Here is a 20,503-nt window from a genome sequence, read left to right as displayed (position 1 = left end):
CATCCCAAGTCATTTCATGGTGATATTAAAAATTTAAGTAAAAGGATGAAAATGAAAGATAAAGGAGAATGTCACTTTTACTTCAAGAATTTAACATTACCATTAGGAGCATCTAGGAAGCATTTAGGGAGCATCAAGGGGCACTTTGGGATTATTCAGAAAGTGTAGTTCCTCATAGAACAATTCAAAACTTCCAAAAAAGAAAAACAAAGAAGGCCCCGAGGAACTGTCCAACTTCTCCCGGATTTGCTCACGATCTGCGGTCGATACACACCCAAACCTTCACAGATCCGCACTCGATCCTTTCTGGATCTGCAGATCGGGCAATAGGAACTACAAATCGGGCAGTAGGAGCCGCGGATCGGGCCCCATGGATCCAATTTTGCAGGAATCGCCAAAAAAGAGGAACTGCGGATTGATTTTCCGATCCGCGGTTTCGCTGAAAGATCGGTGGCAGATCTGTACAGGACACGGTTCTGCCTTTGGATTGTTTGGGGGGGGAGGTTCTTGCAACACTGGTTGAAACCACCTAATAAGGTCCTTGGTTAACCCCCTCATTGAGGTTGGAGACATTTGTGTGAAAATTTTTGAATCTAACAAACCAGAAATCCTACTGCAGTAAAATGATTTGCATTACCTACTTGTGTTTTTCAGGTTAACAAGTTATTTACAGATTATTCAGAAAATATTAATGCAAATACACTGCAGCCTAAACCAATATACAGATCAAGTATTGAAAATTAAATGAGACAACCACACAAAGGCCACACTTATTTTTGGATTAAACGTCCCTGGAAAAATCCAATGCAGGAAAACCAGTGCAAAAAATATGAGGATTTTATTATTAAGCATATTTCTGAATACAACTAGGGTGCCAAATATGGCTCACCCAACAGAGAATAAACCCGACAGAAGTACCTCTATCTGGAGACATATATTTTGGCGAATCCAACAACTGGATGAACAAACTCCACAGGTGACTATGCTGTCCCTAGTGTTGTGCAGCAATGGATGCTCCAAGCTTTGCGCTGGAACTGTGTCACCTTCTTAGTGAGCCTTTTCGCTTTGAAATCAATTCGTTGAACTGCTGCTTGATCTACCTCATAGAAACCCCAGTGCTGCCTCTAAGTGACTGCGTCAACCCTCCAACCTCTGTGTCACCCTTTCTGGAGCTGCGCTATCTCCCCCGGATGCTATGTTACTTCTCTGCTATGTATTCTTGGCCTTGGACTGAAGTCCCTCTGTCGAACTGCCCTTCTGCAAGATCTCCCTAATCGGTTTTCCTCTTGAGAACTTCTCACCTCAAAAAATCGATTTCCTCAATCTCTCTGTGTGTTCTCTCCAACTGACCCCAAACCTTCCTTTATACTCTTCCTGTTGAGAAATCAACGACCATGATCTAATCTCTAATCAATGGCTAAGATTAAATTAGACTTGATCTTCGTCTCTTAGAAGCTTCTCACCCATATTTTCATTAATACCCATTAATATTTTAATTTTCCTAAGTTTAGACTTAGGAACCCCATTACAAATATTAATTATTTTAATAAAATACAATTTGGGTGGAATTTCTCCAAACGATTTCTAGGGTTTTGAGATTTCATGTGTTCTAGCCCCTCCACAAAATTTCGGAGCTAGAGCACATCTGATGCTACCCAAAAATCAACAATTTGTACATGCCAAAGCCCACTATGGAAGGACATGCCACCATGAACTGCCCCATTGATTCCATGACTTGTAAGCTCTTTTACTTGATTATTCTAATGATTTGTTGTATTGGAGGGCAAGGGGATGCTTTGGATCTTATGCAGGATTGTAGGTGGGTCTCCATTTGGGGCTTGGTCTCCCTATACAGGGTCCTAGCCCTCCAGAAGACCACATTGGCACTTGTAGGGTGAGCGTTGAGAGCCATGGGCCTCCACCATATTAGAGATGTACTTCATGGATCCCATCACCACTTATTGATTGCTCGTGTTCCACTTTTTGGATTAGGATGATGCACTTGGTTCACCATGCCCATCCGACTCCACACTTGCATCATACACTTGACAGATGTTCTAAGATTACAGATGGTTTACAAACATTTTGATCCACTTGAAGACCCATGAGGATGTCCTTGTGTCCCAGGTACCTGCTGGGAGCATCACAAGGATTTGCTTGAAAAACAAGGGGCCAACCCCTTGTCCACTATGTTTGAGGTCCATTCTTACATCATGGCACACTTTGGACTTCATTAGCCCCCCTCAAAGGCCCAACAACTCACTTTATTGATCATTCTACCCTCTTGAGAGGCTTATTCTTACGTTATTGATCTATCTTGGTGGGCTTGTCAGCAAGGGATGTTATTATTGCACATTATTTTATTATTTCGGGCTCAATTAGGCCAAATTAGGCAAATTGAACTCATTAGTGATTGTATAAATACAAGTGAGGTGATTCATTTTCATCATCATCACTTAGATTTGGGATTAGTAGTTTGCTGAAGAATTTTGCATTCCCTTTTGGAGGACGAGTTTGGATGTTATGGATGAATTTTGATGTTTAATCTCTCATGTCTAATCTAAATTCAATGTACACATTTTTTTTTCCTTAAATTTTTTTATATCTTTTAATATTTTTCAATATGTTGAGTCATTGCCTGGTTAAATCACAAGTTTTTGCTGAGTCCTGGGTCGAGTTTAACTCCTTGGCCAAGATGAATATTGTGCAGACTTGACTCGGGTGATTTTGTTTCACTGTGCTTGTCTGTTTACAACATTGTTCTTCTCAGCTTTTAGGTATGGGAGTGCTTCATAAGATGTTGCTGCCTTTTGATTTGGACTTACTGTAATTGTTGGTATAATGTATTTTCAGGGATGGCTGGTAACAAAATTGAGGAAGTTACCAAATTCAAGCACTTCAGAAAGGTTGATATCTATAGATTGTGAGATGGTCCGATGTGAAGATGGATCAGAGGAAGTTGTGAAAGTTTGTGCGGTTGATCAAAATTTAGAGGTAAATTGTACATATGCATGAAAACTTGTTTATTGCTCTGAGCAAGATTACTTTTATCTCTATTCATGTTGTAAGATTTGATAGAGATCTTTGTTTTTCATTTATTTGCTGGAAACACTGATTTTTTTTCTTCAAATTTTATAACAGACTCTGATGGATCTGCTTGTGAAACCATCAAAACCTGTAATTAACTATCTGACGGAAATAACAGGAGTTACTGCTGAGGATCTTGAGGGTGTAATCTGTAATTTGAAAGATGTTCAGGTCGTCAACTTGTGTGTACATAATTGTGAAAAAAACTGGGCAAGCTTAGTATAAATTCATTTTATTATTTACTCAATTGGTGATCACTCTTTGACTTGGACTAGGCCGTACACATACTTGCAGAAGAAACTCAAGAATTTACTCACACCAAGCACAATTGTAATAGGACACAGTGTGCATCATGACCTAAGAGGTATGATATCATAGCTGTTAAATTGGGAAGATGACAACTGTTATGTTAATAGAAGGGCCATGTAATCTGATGTTATTGTCTTGCACAATAATTGGTACAATTTATTTGCATTAATTTTTTTTGGCATTTTTCTATGATTTCAAACTTGTAGGTAAACAATGATGTAATATCACAACTCATTGTTGGTGTGACATTTTCTTTAGCTTCAACGACATTACTTATTGATAATGATGTATTTTACTATTTTCTATGCAGCATTGAAGGTGGACCATGCTAGAGTTATTGACACAGCATTCATATTCCAATATCAGAATAAGCCTAGCTCCTACACCCCTAGTTTAAGTAAATTGTGCAAGGTAAGCATGTCTTACATTCATCCGTTTCTTATGCTATATAAACTGCCAAACAACTAGCTTTTCATAAAAAAATGTCTTGATTATGCAATGACATTCCTTATGAAAATATTTATGCGATTCATCCTGGTAAATGGAAAGAGTGTGTTGTATTGGTTTCCAAAATGAGATTTTATGGGGAAACAAAGAACCCTTGATTATATCTAAGTTGCTCATAACATGGAAACATATACAATTTTATTTGCATGAAACATGGAAACATGTGCAAGTTTAGTTGCATGAAACGTGGAGACATATATGAATTTCAGAACTGGTTACAACTGGAAATTTCGCCCATCCAAAGGGGGTGTGCAGGGGAAATGTAGTTTATATAAAATACAAAAATTATACTATCTGTGTTTTTTTTTCAAACTAATACATTATCTTATGAGAAAGTAAGCAAAAAGTTAAGAACGTTAGAGATAAATGACATTTTAGAAGGAAACCCATGTCTCGATTGACTCCTATAGATGATTAATGATGCAAAATCCCATATCTTAGTGGTCTTGACTAGTGCCAACCTTATACCCTCATACATTAGAATCTAGTGGAAATGCTGCAGTTGTACCAACCCTAAAGTCCTAAAAGCTGTTAGCTCTGCCGAATTCTGAATGGATTTGAAATTCTACTCTGTCCACATGAAGTCCGATGAGTTTGGAACCACTCAAAACTCGTGGAACAATTAATGGCAATTTTAAAAATGTAAGGAAAAGTCTCCTTTATCTTTTCTTTTCTATCGTTTCCTTTTGGCCTTGTTACCCACCACCTGTGGGTAGTATGCATAGGAGAAAATTTTCTCCTAGATGGTCCTCAGATGGCAGCCAACAGCTTCTTGCAGCCACCAGATAGCTCAATGTGCCATTATCTCCACCACTTGAGCCAGCCATGTGGTCCCTCGCCCATTTGTTATGATTGTATGTTTGAAGGTGGACTTGACAACTCCAATGATATGGCTTTTCATTGGTATTATTGAGTAATTTTCCTTACTTTTCATGGACACTTTTGGGCATGGATTGGTGGGGGAATTCGATGGAAAGAGTGGGCTTGGTTTGTATTCTTGTCTCCACTACCTGATTTCGTGATTAGCTTTGTACCCTAGTCCCATGGGATATCCTTTATTGGCCACTAGCTTTAAGGTTGAGACTACTTGCGATATCCTTTATTGGCCACTAGCTTCCCGACATCATATACATCACTCCATTCAACTCATTTTAGCCCCATTCATCTCTTTTCCCATTTGTGTCCACATGTGTCCACTGGGTTCACATAGGTTTAGCCTTCCCCTCCCCTTGTCCACACCTTAGGTTAGGCCTGGAACGATGCCCGAGAGGTTGATGCAACTAAAAAGAAAAGAAAAAAGCATAATTTGGCCTCTCAACAGGGAATGTTCGACAAAATGCAAAAGATGGTTAGGACATACAAATTTAACACGTGGGCAAAAGTCAAACATGAGCTCTACCCCTTATCCATGGTCATCACCCTGGTTCCTATGGGCCGTAGATGAACCCCCTCCATGATTAAGGAACCCATGGTTGTCCCAAGCCCTGGTGGGCAATGAAATGCCCCACGTCAAAAGGGGTTACCTATTGCTACATCCTACACATCATGCTCTCGTCCCTTGGAGCCCTGAGCAGTTATGAAGAAAAATCAATCAAAGGAAAAAGACATATGAAGAAGGGTGGATAAACAAAGGTTGGGGTAACTCATGAACCACGATTTGCTCCCTCCTAGGTGGGCTTCTCTTATTATAGCTACCCTGGCATGTGGCTTGGAGCATCCCCTCACACCCACTCTGGTCCATTATTATATCATTTGCCACCTGCCACCTGATGGATGCACCATGGACATGTCACCCCCTTTAAAGGTTGAAAACACCTAATACGGTCCTTGATTAATGTTAAACACACATGGACAACAAAGGAATATGAAGGATAAATCATGAGAGCACAATTTTTATTAACAAATGATTTACATTTATAGTACAATATGTGACAGTTGGGTTTCACATCCCAAGGTCTCTTTGACTCCTTTTGTCCATTCGGCTTCCACACTAACCCATTGAGGATTAGGTGTCCAACATTCCCCCCCTTAATCCGAAGGGTTATGTATGAGTCCAAGAAGAGAGCTGTAATACAAAATGTGCAAAAATGCATGGCAACACTAGGTTGAATGTGCTCTCTGAAATGTTGGTATAAAGGGCGGTGGTTTAAGGATGACCACCAACACTAGAACGCTTAGTGCAGTTCCCGGAACTCTTCCAAAACTGGCAAGAAGCTGAAGTCTTCTGCTAGAGGAAGTGCTCCTATTGTTTTGAAAAGGGAAACCTTCAACCGATAAAAGGAGGTCTCACCCCGCATAAAGGGGAGAACTTCAACCTGAAAAGGGAATTCTCAACCTGTGATGGTTTAAGGATGACCAAAAACTCTGGAATGCTTAATGCAATTTCTGGAACTCTACCAAATCTGGCAAGAAGCTGGTGTCTTTTTCTAGAGGAAGTGTTCTCAATTGTGTTCCTGGAACTCTTCCAAAACTGGCAAGAAGCTGAAGTCTTCTGCTAGAGGAAGTGTCCCAGATTGCCAATTGAAGGCATGTTCACGGGCATCTTTGTCTGTGGCTACAACTCTGAAACTGGTGTGGCAGGTTGTGGCTCAGGCTCGCTTGATGTGGCTATGAAGCTTGTAGATGACCATCATTTCCCCCCCTGTCAGATACAAGGTGAGATGATGGAGAAAACTCAACTGCAAGACTATTCAATACTGTGGAACAAGTTTTGACATGTGTTTGGAATATCTTCTTGGCTGTTGATGCCCATTGCCAAGAAGCGATCCATCCAAGATGAATCTTTGTTCTTGCAGAACGTTTGTTTCTGAAGCATCTGTGTGAAGAATGGGTGGTTTTATGACAATGCTTACATGAATGAAGATCAAAACAGTGATCTTTCAAATGGCCAACTCGGTCACAGTGTTGGCATTTCACAATCTGTTGTTGTTGTTGTGGAAGAGAGGCAGAGTCTGGAACAACTGGAGGTGAACTGTCATGAGGAGCAGGTGAACTGTCATGAATGAATCCAACATTCTGAAACTGAATGGGCTTTGAGTAGTCTGGAATATGAAAGGACAAGTCCTTGTCATATCCAAGACCAGTTTTGTGCTTGTTGTGGACAAGATGTTCCCAAGGTTTGATAATGGGCTTGGGAATCACAGACTGAGTTTCTGCATCTGCATGTACAATTGCTACTTTATGGGGTACTAAATCTGAATGAACTGTAATATTATTGTCTTGCTGTTTATGGGAGCCTGTTTCAATCCTCTGAACAGAAACAGGTTCAGAATGATGACTCCACTGCTGTAATTCTTCCTGCTGTAGCTTTGTCTCAAGCTGCAAAAACTCAATATTCTCTTGTACATTATACAAACAGGTTCTAATGTCAACCAGAGAAGCTTTGCTTATTCTTACTGTACCATGATCAGAGGAATGTATCAGAGTTTTTAAGAACTCTAATATTTAATTAATTTGAGGCATATTCTCCATTGTCAAAATTACACCCCTTTAAAAAACTGATTACAACTATGACCCAATGAGTAAAAGTAACACCCACTCACAGTACAAAGACACAGAAAAATCCTTTGTAAATGTGCAGCAAATGAATCAAGGAATCAATGCATATATATGTAGACAGAAACTATAATGAGTTTTAAATACAGTTCCACAACTGGGGCAGCAGCAACTGCAAACTTTCTTGGATCCTTCAAATACTCCTTCACTAAATGATGGCTATCAAAACTTCACAATTATAACACAATTCTCTGATCTTGCCACTTTCTTCAAAGAAAACAATAGTCCACTTCAACTTTATGTAATAATTGCATGAAGATATTTGTAGTGATGTACGCTGCTACCAGAGGTGCCACTCTGCAACTAGTTCATGATTCGCTATAGGACAAGTCCACGTCCCTTTATCAATAATCCCTTTGACTCCAAATGAACTACGGACAGACAATGTCTTCTTTTCCTCAACTTGAGATCTTGATCAATTTGCCCAAAGTTACCAGCGATTCCAAGCCTATGAAGGACTAGAAACTTGGAGCAACTATAGCTATAGTGATAGCTCGTGTCTCTGCCCTGTGTAGATTCCTTTACCAAAATTTAAATGATTTTCTGAGATCTGTCATTCAGTGCTTCTTGGGATGAATGCATGGACTTTCTTCAACATTTTCATGATCAACATTGGCTTTGTTGTTTTGATGATTAAACGTGCATAACTAAATTTCTTTCAACCCCAACGCTTTCGCTTTTGAAGAAAATCGGTATGTTAATTAAGGTAGCAATATTTGACCATTCCAATGGCTCAGCGACGAAAAGCAAACAACATGTAAACGACGGTTCAATGCACATAAGAGTTGTACACAACCATACCATTCAACACAGTCCTTGAAAATTTGTTCGATGTATACCACGGCCAGTCAAAGTCTCAACGCGCAGGAGCGGCAGAAAATTCAACACAACCATGAACACAGGGCAAGAAAGAACAGATACACAGGTTTTTATATGACCGCATTAGGATTAACGAATATATGAATGCAGGATTCACACCGCACCAAGGCATTCAACGCATACACAATTCATTGTTTTCAGTCCCCGATAAGAACTTGTTCCAACGTATTTAGGCCTTCAAGAAAAGTCAACATACCTAAAACCACGTCTAGGTCTCCATATACAACGTATGCAATGTCAAGACAATGCAAATTGCATAGTCTGGAAATGATAATTCAGGCTTCATTGACGTCGAATGATCCACATCTCTTGACGCGAACAAAACCGAGGACATTTTCATAAAATTTGATGGAATCTTCGATTGATCTGCAACTTTGTATTTGAAAGCCCTAGTTAAACTTCTGTTCTGACAGAGGTTCTATTCGCGTCCTCCACAACGTTTCGTTTTTTTACAGTCTTAAAAATGTGCTAGATCACACTGACATTCTCTGCTAAACCCCAATTGTTGAACCTCTGAATACTCTTAACTGTGTGAAGCTCCAGCACCCCAAATCGTCCTTCCACTGCAACTCTTGAACTAATTTCAGTTTCCTTGTGTTCGCAGATTGCAAAAAATGAATGTATGTTCCATAATTAAATAACCAATCTCCAATGAAGTCGAGTGATTCGAGTATCTTGACGCTAACAAAACTTTGATGGAATCCTAGACCAATCTGCAGTCGAAAGAAACTTGGTTCAGAGACTTCAGCGACAGGGCAAAACGAATGCACTATCCTCCTTTATATTTTTTTTTCGGCTGAAGGTTGTGATGGGGCAGCTGTGATTCCAAGTATCTGATTTGCCTTTAAAAGACCTATGAATGCACTATCCTCCTTTATATTTTTTTTCGGCTAAAGATCTCCAGCTAGTTGTTGATGAAGCGCAGGAAAATGATGTATGAGCTCAACGAGCGGGAAAAGGCCTTCGACGCACGGAAGCAGGCAACGGAACCAAGAATGACAAGGCTGAGGAGGACAGAGCCGCAAAGAAGTTCCGAGAGGAAATTGTCAGGATTCGAGCCAAGTACGCGCAGAAATCCTTCGGTTTTGCGCAGTCGTTCGCAGGCTGAAGCGTGGTGGATTCTGTGCATTCGATGGACAAGAAAAAATGGTAAAGGCTACGTGGAATTCATTGGCTGGATGTGACGATTATAGTGCTGAGAGGCAGCAATGTTTATAAGGTTTGTTTGGCAGCATTCAAGGCGAGCAGCGTAACTGTGGTAGGCTTGACAGAAAAGGTCAGACAACTGGCAACAAATTTATGAAACGTTTATGGACAGAGAGTGCAGGTATGGCAGACAAAACGCAGGTAATGTCAGACAGAGTCTTAAAATAGCCAGAGTCAGGTGCAGCGTATACAATGCCAGAGGTCAGGTAGGAGAGGCAGCAGATTTCTGGCAGACAATGAATTAATGGAGCGTTACAGGTAATGGGAAGAACTCGCAGGTCTGCACACAGTAAAACACTCTATAAGGTGGCAATTCTGCTCACCACAAAACAAGTGGCTCAAATTGGAGCAGGACCAGCAATAACCGGGCTCAGATACCATGTTAAATACACATGGACAGCAAAGGAATATGAAGGATAAATCATGAGAGTACGATTTTTATTAACAAATGATTTACATTTATAGTACAATATGTGACCGTTGGGTTTCACATCCCAAGGTCTCTTGGATTCCTTTTGTCCATTCGGCTTCCACACTAACCCATTGAGGATTAGGTGTCCAACAATTAACCCCCTTATTGAGCTTGGAGACACTTGTACACGCCAAAGACCACCATGGAAAGTTATGCCACCATGAGGTGCCCCATTGATTCCATGATTTGTAAGCTCTTTTACTTGACTATTCTAATGATTTGTTGTATCAAAGGGAAAGGGGACACATTAAATCTTTTGCAGGGTTTTAAGTGGGTCTCTATTTGGGGCCTGATTGGCTCTTGGTGGTTGAGCGTTGGTGTCACGACCCCTAGGAGGGAAAGGACCTCGTGGTGGGGATTGGTGCCTTGGTCTTTGGGATTGCGTCTTGCAAATCCTGGGTACAAATCACAGCCTCCAACAGTGTGATTGGTCTGCAAGATCTCACCAACCCACGTAAAGGCTCAAGCAACCCCTCAACAAAAGTGTAAACATTCCTAGCCTTTGAGAAGTCCAACACCATCACGGATACCCTCAAAAACTCTGATATGTACTGCTCAGGGCTATTGGTTTGTTTAAGTTGTGTGAGCTCTCTAAAGTGGGCCTCTGGGTTCCTCTGGTCAAAACGCTCTACCGCCCTCCAAGTGAAGTCCTCATAAGAAGTCACGCTTGCATGCCCAAGTGTAGTCAGCCCATGAAACCACTAGTCGTGGGCTTCACCCTCCAAATGTAAAGTGGGCATCTTGATGGTCTCTACCTTTGTCATCCGGCTGAGCTGGAAATATGTGTATAGCTTCTCCACCCAAGCCTTGGTCGTGCACTTGGAAGACCCATCGAATGTGGGTAGGTATATCCTCCGTATGGTACGCTGTAGCTCTGTGCTGTATATGTTGGAACGCCTTATGCCTCTGCCCTTCTCGTTTTGCTTAAGCTAGCAGAAGTCTCTAAAGGAAAGGGTAGCTCGAAAATCATTCCCCATAGATTGCCACTCCCGGAAATAATCCCCTATGGGTTGTTGAGAAGTCTAGGGCATTCAATGTTAACAATTTATCTGCTTAATAATTGCTTGTGATATGTTTTTACTTCTTAACTTATGATCTTTCTTTGTTATCTTCTTAGTGTGTTCTTTTCATTAAGACAATTACCAATAAATAAAGACAAGTGACATTGTATATAGGCTTCTCCATCCATGGCCAAAACCTCTCAAATATTGAGAGGAAACCCCGATAAAATTCTTCTTCTGATCTTCAATTGATAAGTACCAATACCAAGACCATGACACAGATCCTTGACTATAGTACCCTCCCAAGAACCTTGTCACCCACCTTGATGTTCTGCCTCTTCCTTCCTTTGCCTTTCCTTCTAGAGAAACTTGGTCTTTATCTCTTACACTGCACCTTCACAACTTCCCTAGAGAATCTCGGTCTCTAGGTCTTCTAGGGAGAACCTCGGTCTCTACTTTGATCTCTTAGTAGAGTCTTTCTCTTGTTGGCCCAAAAGAATTTCACTTCCTTAACTTCGCACTACCTAGAAGAATCTGCTTCCCAGACTTCGCACTTCCCAAAAGAATCTTCGCTATACCCAGAAGATGATGTCCCAGAAGAGTCGTCACACTTCTCTTTTGCTGCTCCTTCTTTACTCTCCTTTTAGCTCTCTTTCTTCTGCCTTCTCTTTGTACCTTTCTAGTGAATGCTTGTCTGAATTGTGTGTCTCCAAATGAAGCTGAGTAGGGCTATATATACCCTTCTTCACTTCCCTTTAGGCTGACTTGACAACTAGAGTTTACGCTGACTTCATCTTGCAGATTCTTCATAGTTTGTAGCCCGACTTGAAGGGGTTTGGTGACAAGTTCTTGGAGGATACTTTACATAGACAATATTGACCTATTACAAAGTGTAACATGACTTCATTTACATGACAATGACTCTTTTATGTCTAGATGAATAAACCCTAAAGACTCTCAATGGGAGTCTTAACTCAAAAACAAAATCCCTTGCTCATGAAACCCATGAAGCAAGTCAACATTATAATTAACATTAATCTTATTTACATCTCTTTACATAAAATAATAATTACATGTCATTATGAGCACTGAACCTAGTTACACTTTTCAAGACTCCCTCTTAACTAGGGAGGTATTCATAATGGTACCTTGGACTTTCTCAATTTGAAGAATCTCTCATAAGAAGAATTCGTATTTGTAACTCATTTGTATAGCATCATACCAACCAACATTTATATAGCAAGGCCTTGACTAACAACTCTATCTCTCCACAAGATCAGAGCAAAATGTTGGTGAGACCAATGATTTATAGACATACTCATCATTGTCTCTCTTAGAACATACCCCACTCGGGTTCTCTCAGGATATGACCCATAAGGACTATTCTTTTCTTGGACTCCCCAGTCCCCAAAATAATAGAAGTCCTCCACAACTACTCTTTCATGGGATTTCCTATCTCATCCCACAAGAGCATTGGATGCCAAATGATTACACAATCCTCCATTCTATCTTCTCAAGTGAAGCACAAAACAACATGTCTATCACTCCTTCTTATACCAAGAGGTTTTATTCCATTAAATAAATGTACTCATTCCTATCACAAAGAAATGTACATAAGCTTTCGGCTTAGGAATTTCCGAGTTTCTTCCAAGTAATAAACTTCTTCTCATGCTCCCTCTTGACCAAGAACCTATAGCAACAATCAGCTGTATGGAGAACTCCTTTCTTCGATGTCATGAATTTCTTTTAAGGAGTCTTCAACCTTTTGGGAAATTCTATATATATAGATTATTCATCACTTTTGTTCACGAGTCAGTCATGTCTTCAACTCATCAGAAAGTGATCTATCATATTTTCCATCTGGCTTTGCTTCATGTCATTCTGCTTTCATGCCATATTTCTCGGAAGGACATTACATCCTTCTATATGGTCTGCTTGGAAGTCATTCACAGATCTTCCCCTCAACAATTATACATAAGCCCATCCAGATGTTAGTTCAAAAATAATCATTGAATACTTCAAATCAGAGTTAAGTATCGACATCTTGCATGCAGATTGACACCTCCCATATATATTCAGTGTTAAGGGGATTTATCTTTCTCCGACTTCCATCAGAGTCTTTACATGCTCCGAGAGATATTCTAGTCTAATTTTCTTGGACGTCAGATGTTGAATGCCTTCTACAATATGTTATCACGATCTCTTCTTTCTTTTCACACTTCATTCTCAGGAGCTTCCAATCATAGTTCCTTGATTGTAGTCAACTTCCTCATGATTCATGAGAGAACATATTATGTTGATTTCATGTAGTGTGGCTTATGCTTTGTTGCAATCCTTCGGAAGAGGAGATCCTTCCTTCTCTTTATCTTATTTCCGAGGAGGAAAATAGTGATCCATATTATTTGTGACATGACATTCATAATAATATATGTGAGCATACATACCTCTTTCCTTTGATGAAGTGATGATATCTGAAGTGCTTCCGATAGCAACTTCATTTGAAAGGATTTTATCCTTCAAACTTGCTTTCTTGTTATGTCATCATACCATCATTCTTTGAATCCCACGAGTTGAAATTCTTGATGAATACCTTTGCTTCCTTTCTACATCAGTGAATCATTTGATGAAATTTTTTTCAGAGAATCTCGAGGATGTTTTTATATCCTCACCCTGTAGGTGTTTTCTTCTATGATGGTCCCAGTCAATGATGACCTATGCTTCTATAAGTATTAATGAGGTTTCCTAAAGGCTTCATATTCTTTGTAATTTGTACCAGACATACTTTCTGCTTTTCATGTCATGAGCTCTTGTAATGCTTCTATCACGATGCTTCTTTCTAACTTGATGCATCCTATCTTATTTACATTGCTTCCTATCTATAACTTACAAGTGAAAGAAACCTTCTAATGAAGAAGATCATCTTTTAGCTTCTTCCTTCTTATGCTTCTTTGTCTCAGGTTCTTTTACTTCCTTAGTAGAATAGTCTTCTTCCTTGTCCCTCTTGCAATTAGGACAGTCTCTTCTGTAGTGTCCAAAATTGTGACAATCATAGCATCTTACTTTAGCCATGTTCTTCTTTTTCTTCTTTGGAGTACCGAACTTTCCAAATCTTTCTTTTCATTTTGACACTAATTGTTTCCTTCTTTTTGATCTTTTGTCACTTTCATTCTTCATCCTATCTCCTTCTACCTTGCAGAGAGACCATAACCTGATGAATGGGATAGCTTCCTCTTCCCTAGTGGCCATGAGGTTACCTTGTTCATCAGTTAATGCATTTAGAATAGTGGAGAGTATTTCGTTATCTGATACTTTGTCTCCCAAATCCTTCAATTGTTCTTTTATTTGAGATGCCTTAGAGAGGCATGATGATATCCCTTCATCCTTTGATCAAAGTTTTAAGATCTTTTCTATCGTGCTTCTAGAGAAAAGTTCTTCCAGCTTATCATATATTTCTTTAGATGTCTCTAGCTTTGCTACATAGGAAATAAGTGAATCTTTGATGGACTCCTTGAGTATCTTTTGAGCCTTGAGATCCTTTTCCATGTATTCAGATAATGCTAGTTCTTCGGATGGCTTGGAGACCTTCCCATGAACATGATCAATGACTTCATTTACTTCGAGGACAATGTCTATCCTTCTTTTCCAAACAAGGAAGTTTGATACCCCAACCAACTTTTGATCTTCCTTAAAACATGAAGTCATTTTCCTAGATTGTATTATAATAAGAGGTACTTACTTAAGTGATCAAATCTTCAACTTTGATGATGAAATTGCTGCTTCTTGCTTCAAATCTTTCGGTGAGGGAGGACTACCTTTTGCTTCAAGAGAGAGGATTGACTTTTGATTCAATCTTCCTTAGATTTGAAGAGCTTCCACTTCCTTTGATGATGTGATGATATCTGAAGTGCTTTTAGGGTTTCTGCTTCCTTCTTAAAGATGATTCCTAGTGTGTCAACTTGCTTTGACTGCCCCTTCTTGTCTTCAACACCTTAGCTTTGATACCATGTTGAGAAATCTAGGGCATTCAATGTTAACAATTTCTCTGCTTGATAATTGCTTGTGATATGTTTTTACTTCTTAACTTATGATCTTTCTTTGTTATCTTCTTAGTGTGTTCTTTTCATCAAGACAATTACCAATAAATAAAGACAAGTGACACAGTATATAGGCTTGTCTAGCTAGGGCCAAAACCTCTCACATATTGATAGGAAAACCCGATAAAATCCTTCTTCCTGATCTTCAATTGATAAGTACCAAGAACATGACATAGACCCTTGAGTATAGTATCCTCCCAAGAACCTTGTCACCCACCTTGATGTGATGCCTCTTCCTTCCTTTGCCTTTCCTCCTAGAAAAACTAGGTCTCTATCTCTTATATTGCACTTCCTAGAGAATCTCGGTCTCTGAGTCTTCTAGAGAGAACCTCGGTCTCTACTTTGATCACTTAGTAGAGTCTCTCTCTTGCTACCCCAGAAGAATTTCACTGCCTTAACTTCGCACTGCCCAGACTCCCAGAAGAATCTGCTGCCTAGAGTTCGCACTGCCCATAAGAATCTTCGCTATACCTAGAAGATGATGTCCCAGAAGAATCTTCGCACTTCTCTTTTGTTGCTCCTTCGCTCTTCTTTTAGCACTCTTTCTTCTGCCTTCTCTTCACACCTTTCCAGTGAATGCTTGTCCGAATTGTGTGTCTCCAAATGAGGCTGAGTAGGGCTATATATACCCTTCTTCACTTCCCTTTAGGCCGACTTAACAGCTGGAGTTTATGCCGACTTTATCTTGCAGTGTCTTCATAGTTTGTAGGCCGACTTGAAGGGGTTTGGTGACAAGTTCTTGGAGGATACTTTACATAGACAATATTCACCTATCACAAAGTGTAACATGACTTCATTTACATGACAATGGCTATTTTATGTCTAGATGAATAAACCCTAAAGACTCTCAATGGGAGTCTTGACTCAAGAACAAAATCCCTTGCTCCTAAAACCCATGAAGCAAGTCAATATAATAACATTTATATTATTTACATAAAATCGTAATTACATGTCATTATGAAGACCAAACCTAGTTACACATTTCAACATGGGTATCTTGTCTTGCCCACCCCGGTCGCCTGGTCCTGAGGGAAAAATGTGGGCAAAGTGGTCCTGGTTGGCCGACTATTGATCCAGGTGGATATTGGTGGCCACTCGCCAATTCCACTTGGACCCCCACCATTGCTTCTTTCATTTTTTTTCAGTTTCCTTAATTGTATCATAATTTACTATTTTTAGCATTTTTTCGGGTCCTAAACTTCTGGATCCATTTTGAGGCCCTAAACGACGTTTTGTTGGAAATCTACGGCCATCGATTATTTGTTTGAAAATTGTCTTTTCCGTTGTAGTCCTTAGAGAGATCTTTCCAACGGGTTATCATGCGCATCAAACAGAGATAATATGACCAAGTCACGACCCCGAGAATTTGGTTGTCCAACTCACCCCAACGGGGTCCATAAACTCTTGGTGTTACATCTCCTCGGGTTAGGGTTTTGGTTGTTTAGGGTTTTCTCTTATTGTTCAATAATAAAAAGGCCCTCGAGCCTCATTGTAAGGCAGTTCAACGGCATGTAACCGCCACATCTCTTCTAAGAGATAAGCTACCATCGCCCTAGCTGGTTTATTTCCATTTCTGTTTGTAAGCATATTTCAATATTTTTACATTAATGAAATGAAGTATTATTTCCACTGCGTCTCTGTGTTTATGGTTATCTCTGTAATTTGTTGAAAATTACGTTCCTGTTTAAATCCGGATTAGTGGTATCAGAGCGGTCTGCTTTTTTTCTTTGTTTTTCTTTGCATGTCCCCAACGAGGTCGGGATATAAGGAGTTAGTGTTGACACCTAATCATCAGGATTGGGTGAATAAGTGAAATTGATGTAAATAAATAATAGAGAATATGAATAGTCACCGGGAGATGAAATGAACCGTCTCTCCCTCATGTATATAATTAAGACCAACCTGAATGAATATCAACGAATTGTTTTTGAGGAGTTACTGCCTGGTCTGACATGGTATCAGAGCCAACTCCCAAAATTAGGTTTTGTGTAACTCCTGGTGTCAGTTTCCTGCCTATTTTGCAGAACTCACACCTCTGCCATGCTCCTGAGGCCTGCACCCACATTCCTGAACCACTGTCATATGCGTTTTTATGTTCTGGTGACAGCTGTTGTATATTGTAACTGTACTAAGCGCTGTCCATACCTATTCGCTCTTGCTCTTACTCTCAATTTTTACTGTGATAATTTTACACTTCATTTTACTGTGAGAACTCCGCCCCATATTATGCTGCCTCTGTTGTTCATTACACCCTCGAACAGTCACGGTTAATAGTTAATACTGTAGGTAATACTCTGGCATCCACGATTAGTACTGCTCCATTACTCCGCCCCATTACTTGTGCGCTGTTCTTGAATATTTGGCTGCTCTCTCCACGCTGTTCTTGAATATCTTGCTGCTTCCAAACAATACCCATTGGTAATACGTCCATTACCTCTCATTCAGAACGAATCGACCCCATTGGGAATGCGAACTATTTCCCAGCGCGGATATCCACACTTGAGTTTGTATATCCCTGCGTCTGGTTATAGGTGTGGGAAGCCATGCTAGTCCTGATTCAAATTTACTTAGCTGTAGCTTCAAATGCATTGGATTAGCATATGTGCTTTCGGTTTGCAAGAGAAGGGTTTCTTCAATTGTTAGCACCATTTTTCGAAATTTCCAGCCTCTAATTTGTACAGCACCGTTGGTTTCAACCCCATATCCGACTACGTGGTCAAGCCACAACGCCATCTCTTCATCAGATTTTCTGTGCAAAACCTCTGAACGGTTATCTCCCAGTAGTTTTTATGCTAGACTTCGTGGCAATTGTGGAGGAGTTGCTAAACAAAATCTCTGAGGAGGATTTGCGAGAGTTGCAGCAGTTGCGAGACATAGCAGCAGGTACGGAGCCTTTGCGCGGTAGAGCCTCACCTGTGGAGATGTTGGGACAGCGAGAAATTGTGCATTAAACAATTTTTGAAGACTGTGTATGCATGTTCTGAATGCTTTTTATTTGGTGCATTGGCTCAGAAATATGTATGGTATCCATGGTGCATGTATTGAGAAAAGACATCATTAAAAAAAAAAGATCGGTTGAAATCTTTTATATGTTGAACCATATGTGATCGATATATAATGGGCATATAATATATGAAGTGCACAACAGAAGTATTTTTTCTATCAGCAGAAGTATTTTTTTAGCAGCAGAATTTTTTTTCTCCACAAAAGCACATTTTTGCCAGCAGAAGTATTTTTACAGCACTCAGATTTACAATGCACTCAATCATATCCATTGTGGGAATAGTTCTCAGTGGCAAGGAGAACTATCCTGAGTGGTCCAGGATGATAAAACACACCCTCATTTTCAATGAGTTGTGGAAAGGAGTGTGTGTTGGAGACAGAGACAAAGAGCTAGAATAGCCTACCTCAGACAAAGAGCTCGCCATTTGGGAAAATAAGAATAGCAAGGCCTATGCATTAATTGCAGCGTCTGTAAGTGAAGTGGTGAGTCGCCATATTTCGCCATTTTCAACTGCTTTCAAAGCCTTACAAACGTTGAAAGAATTCTAAGACTCACATTCTACACTTGAGGTTGTTCAACTCATGATTAAACTCTTCACTCTTGAATTGCAAAATAATGATCCTCTTGCTCTTGCATCCGAAGTAAAATCTATAATGCATGATATCAAAGCCACTAAGGTTGAATTGGATATTGCTCTTATCGATTTTCTCAAGGCACTTTATCCTACTTATTCCAATTATCTTGAGTCACTGCAAGCAAATGGAAATCTCAAAGATATTACCTTTGACTCTCTTGTGAAAAAAATTCGTGAAAGAGAGAAAGATTTTGGAAAGAAGACAACCCTTGAATCTTCTAAAGAGGCTGCGTGCCTTGCTCATAAAGAAAAGAACCCTGCTCAAGATTCTTCAAGAGGAAGTGGTGGTCGAAGAGGAAGAGGAAGATATTTCAGAGGCAGGGGGGGCTGACACTCTCAAGGAGAAAAGGCAGATTTGCATTGCATACGTTGCAAAAGAAATGGATCACATGATGCCTCTACATGCAAGTTACCTTGGGACAAAATTGAGTAGCAAAGAAACCAACAGAAAGGTAAAACTAATGACACAGAAAAAGGTAAAGCACCTGAATACGCTCATTATGTTGTGGCACAATGTAATATCAGAGTAAATGAAAACTTATTTAATGCTTCACTTGCTTCTTGGAAAAATGATTGGTTGCTTGATTCAGGAGCAACTTGCCACATGACTCATAGAAAAGATTTTTTTGAAGAATTTACTGACAATGTTGATGGAGCAGTATACTTTGTAAACCAATCAAAAATCAAGCCATCGGGGCTTGGCACAATCAGGCTTAAATTGCCTGGTCTTCCAGACTTTCTTCTGCATCATGTTCTATATCTCCCACAGCTGAAGAGAAACTTGCTGTCCTTGGTCCACATCCGCCAGCAAGGTCACTCCATTCATATGTTTGATGGCAAGCTTGAGGTGAGAAAAGCATCTGACCACTCACTTGTCATGAGGGGAATAGAAGAAGAAAGGCTTCTCAAGCTGCAAGGTACCTCTACTTGTGCACAACATTTCTCATACAATTCTCATTATGAAGAAGGTACACTTCCATCAAGTTTATTATGGCATGCTAGATTTGGACATTTGAACTATGACAGCCTCCGCTTGTTGAAGGAAAATGGTGTTGCTGGTTTGCCTACAATTCCTAGGAAACTTAAGTAATGTGATGCTTGCATTCTAGGAAAGCATAACAAATCAACATGTGGAATCTTTTTCTAAAGAACTCTCTCCCCCGCATGAAACTCCAACAACGGATGATGCTTTAAGTGATGTGATTGATAGAATTGGGAGCCTCAATCTTGATTCAGTCCTAACTCAATCAACGGAGCAGCCTGGACCATCTGAGAAAGGTCCCCCAAAGTTGCTGATAAAGACACTTGAAAGTGTTCATCCTGATGAGGTTGGAAAGACAGGAACTAGAAATTCAAACCGACAAAATGGAGGTGATGTAGATGACTTTGATTCACCTATTGATATGGATGTTTCTTATGATTGTGAATTGAATTTGTCTACAGATTTCGAAACAACTTCCTTCAAAGACGCTGCTTCTCATGATGAATGGAAAGAAGCGATGCAAAAGGAGTATGATGCCCTGATAAGGAATGGTACTCGGAAGCTGGTTGATCCTCCATTAGGAACCAAACCAATTGGCTGCAAGTGGGTCTACAAGAACAAGTGTAAAACAGATGGCTCACTTGACAAGCACAAAGCCAAGCTTGTGGCAAAAGGTTTTGCACAGAAGGAAGGGGTCGATTATGAGGAGACTTTTGCCCCCACAGCAAAATGGGCTACCATCCGGACACTCTTTGCCCTAGTAGCTCAGAACG

General features: G+C 40.0%; 1 protein-coding gene across 1 annotated transcript in view; it reads left to right on the top strand.

Moving 5' to 3' along the window:
• LOC149267387 (small RNA degrading nuclease 1-like) overlaps positions 1 to 20,503 on the top strand; it is a 190,409-nt gene that overhangs the window by 113,761 nt on the left and 56,145 nt on the right. Inside the window, exons 5-8 of the mRNA XM_089411429.1 lie at positions 2,854 to 2,994; positions 3,142 to 3,258; positions 3,382 to 3,451; positions 3,707 to 3,807. Of these exons, the coding sequence (XP_089267555.1) occupies positions 2,854 to 2,994; positions 3,142 to 3,258; positions 3,382 to 3,451; positions 3,707 to 3,807 (429 nt within the window). The remainder of the gene's footprint in view (positions 1 to 2,853; positions 2,995 to 3,141; positions 3,259 to 3,381; positions 3,452 to 3,706; positions 3,808 to 20,503) is intronic.

The sequence above is a fragment of the Pinus tabuliformis genome, chromosome 6, assembly GCF_031772625.1.
Source record: "Pinus tabuliformis cultivar Carrire ecotype Pingquan chromosome 6, CPIR1, whole genome shotgun sequence".
Taxonomy (NCBI): domain Eukaryota; kingdom Viridiplantae; phylum Streptophyta; class Pinopsida; order Pinales; family Pinaceae; genus Pinus; species Pinus tabuliformis.
The sequence above is the reverse complement of the archived record's forward strand: the minus strand, read 5'-3'. Positions and strand labels throughout refer to the sequence as shown.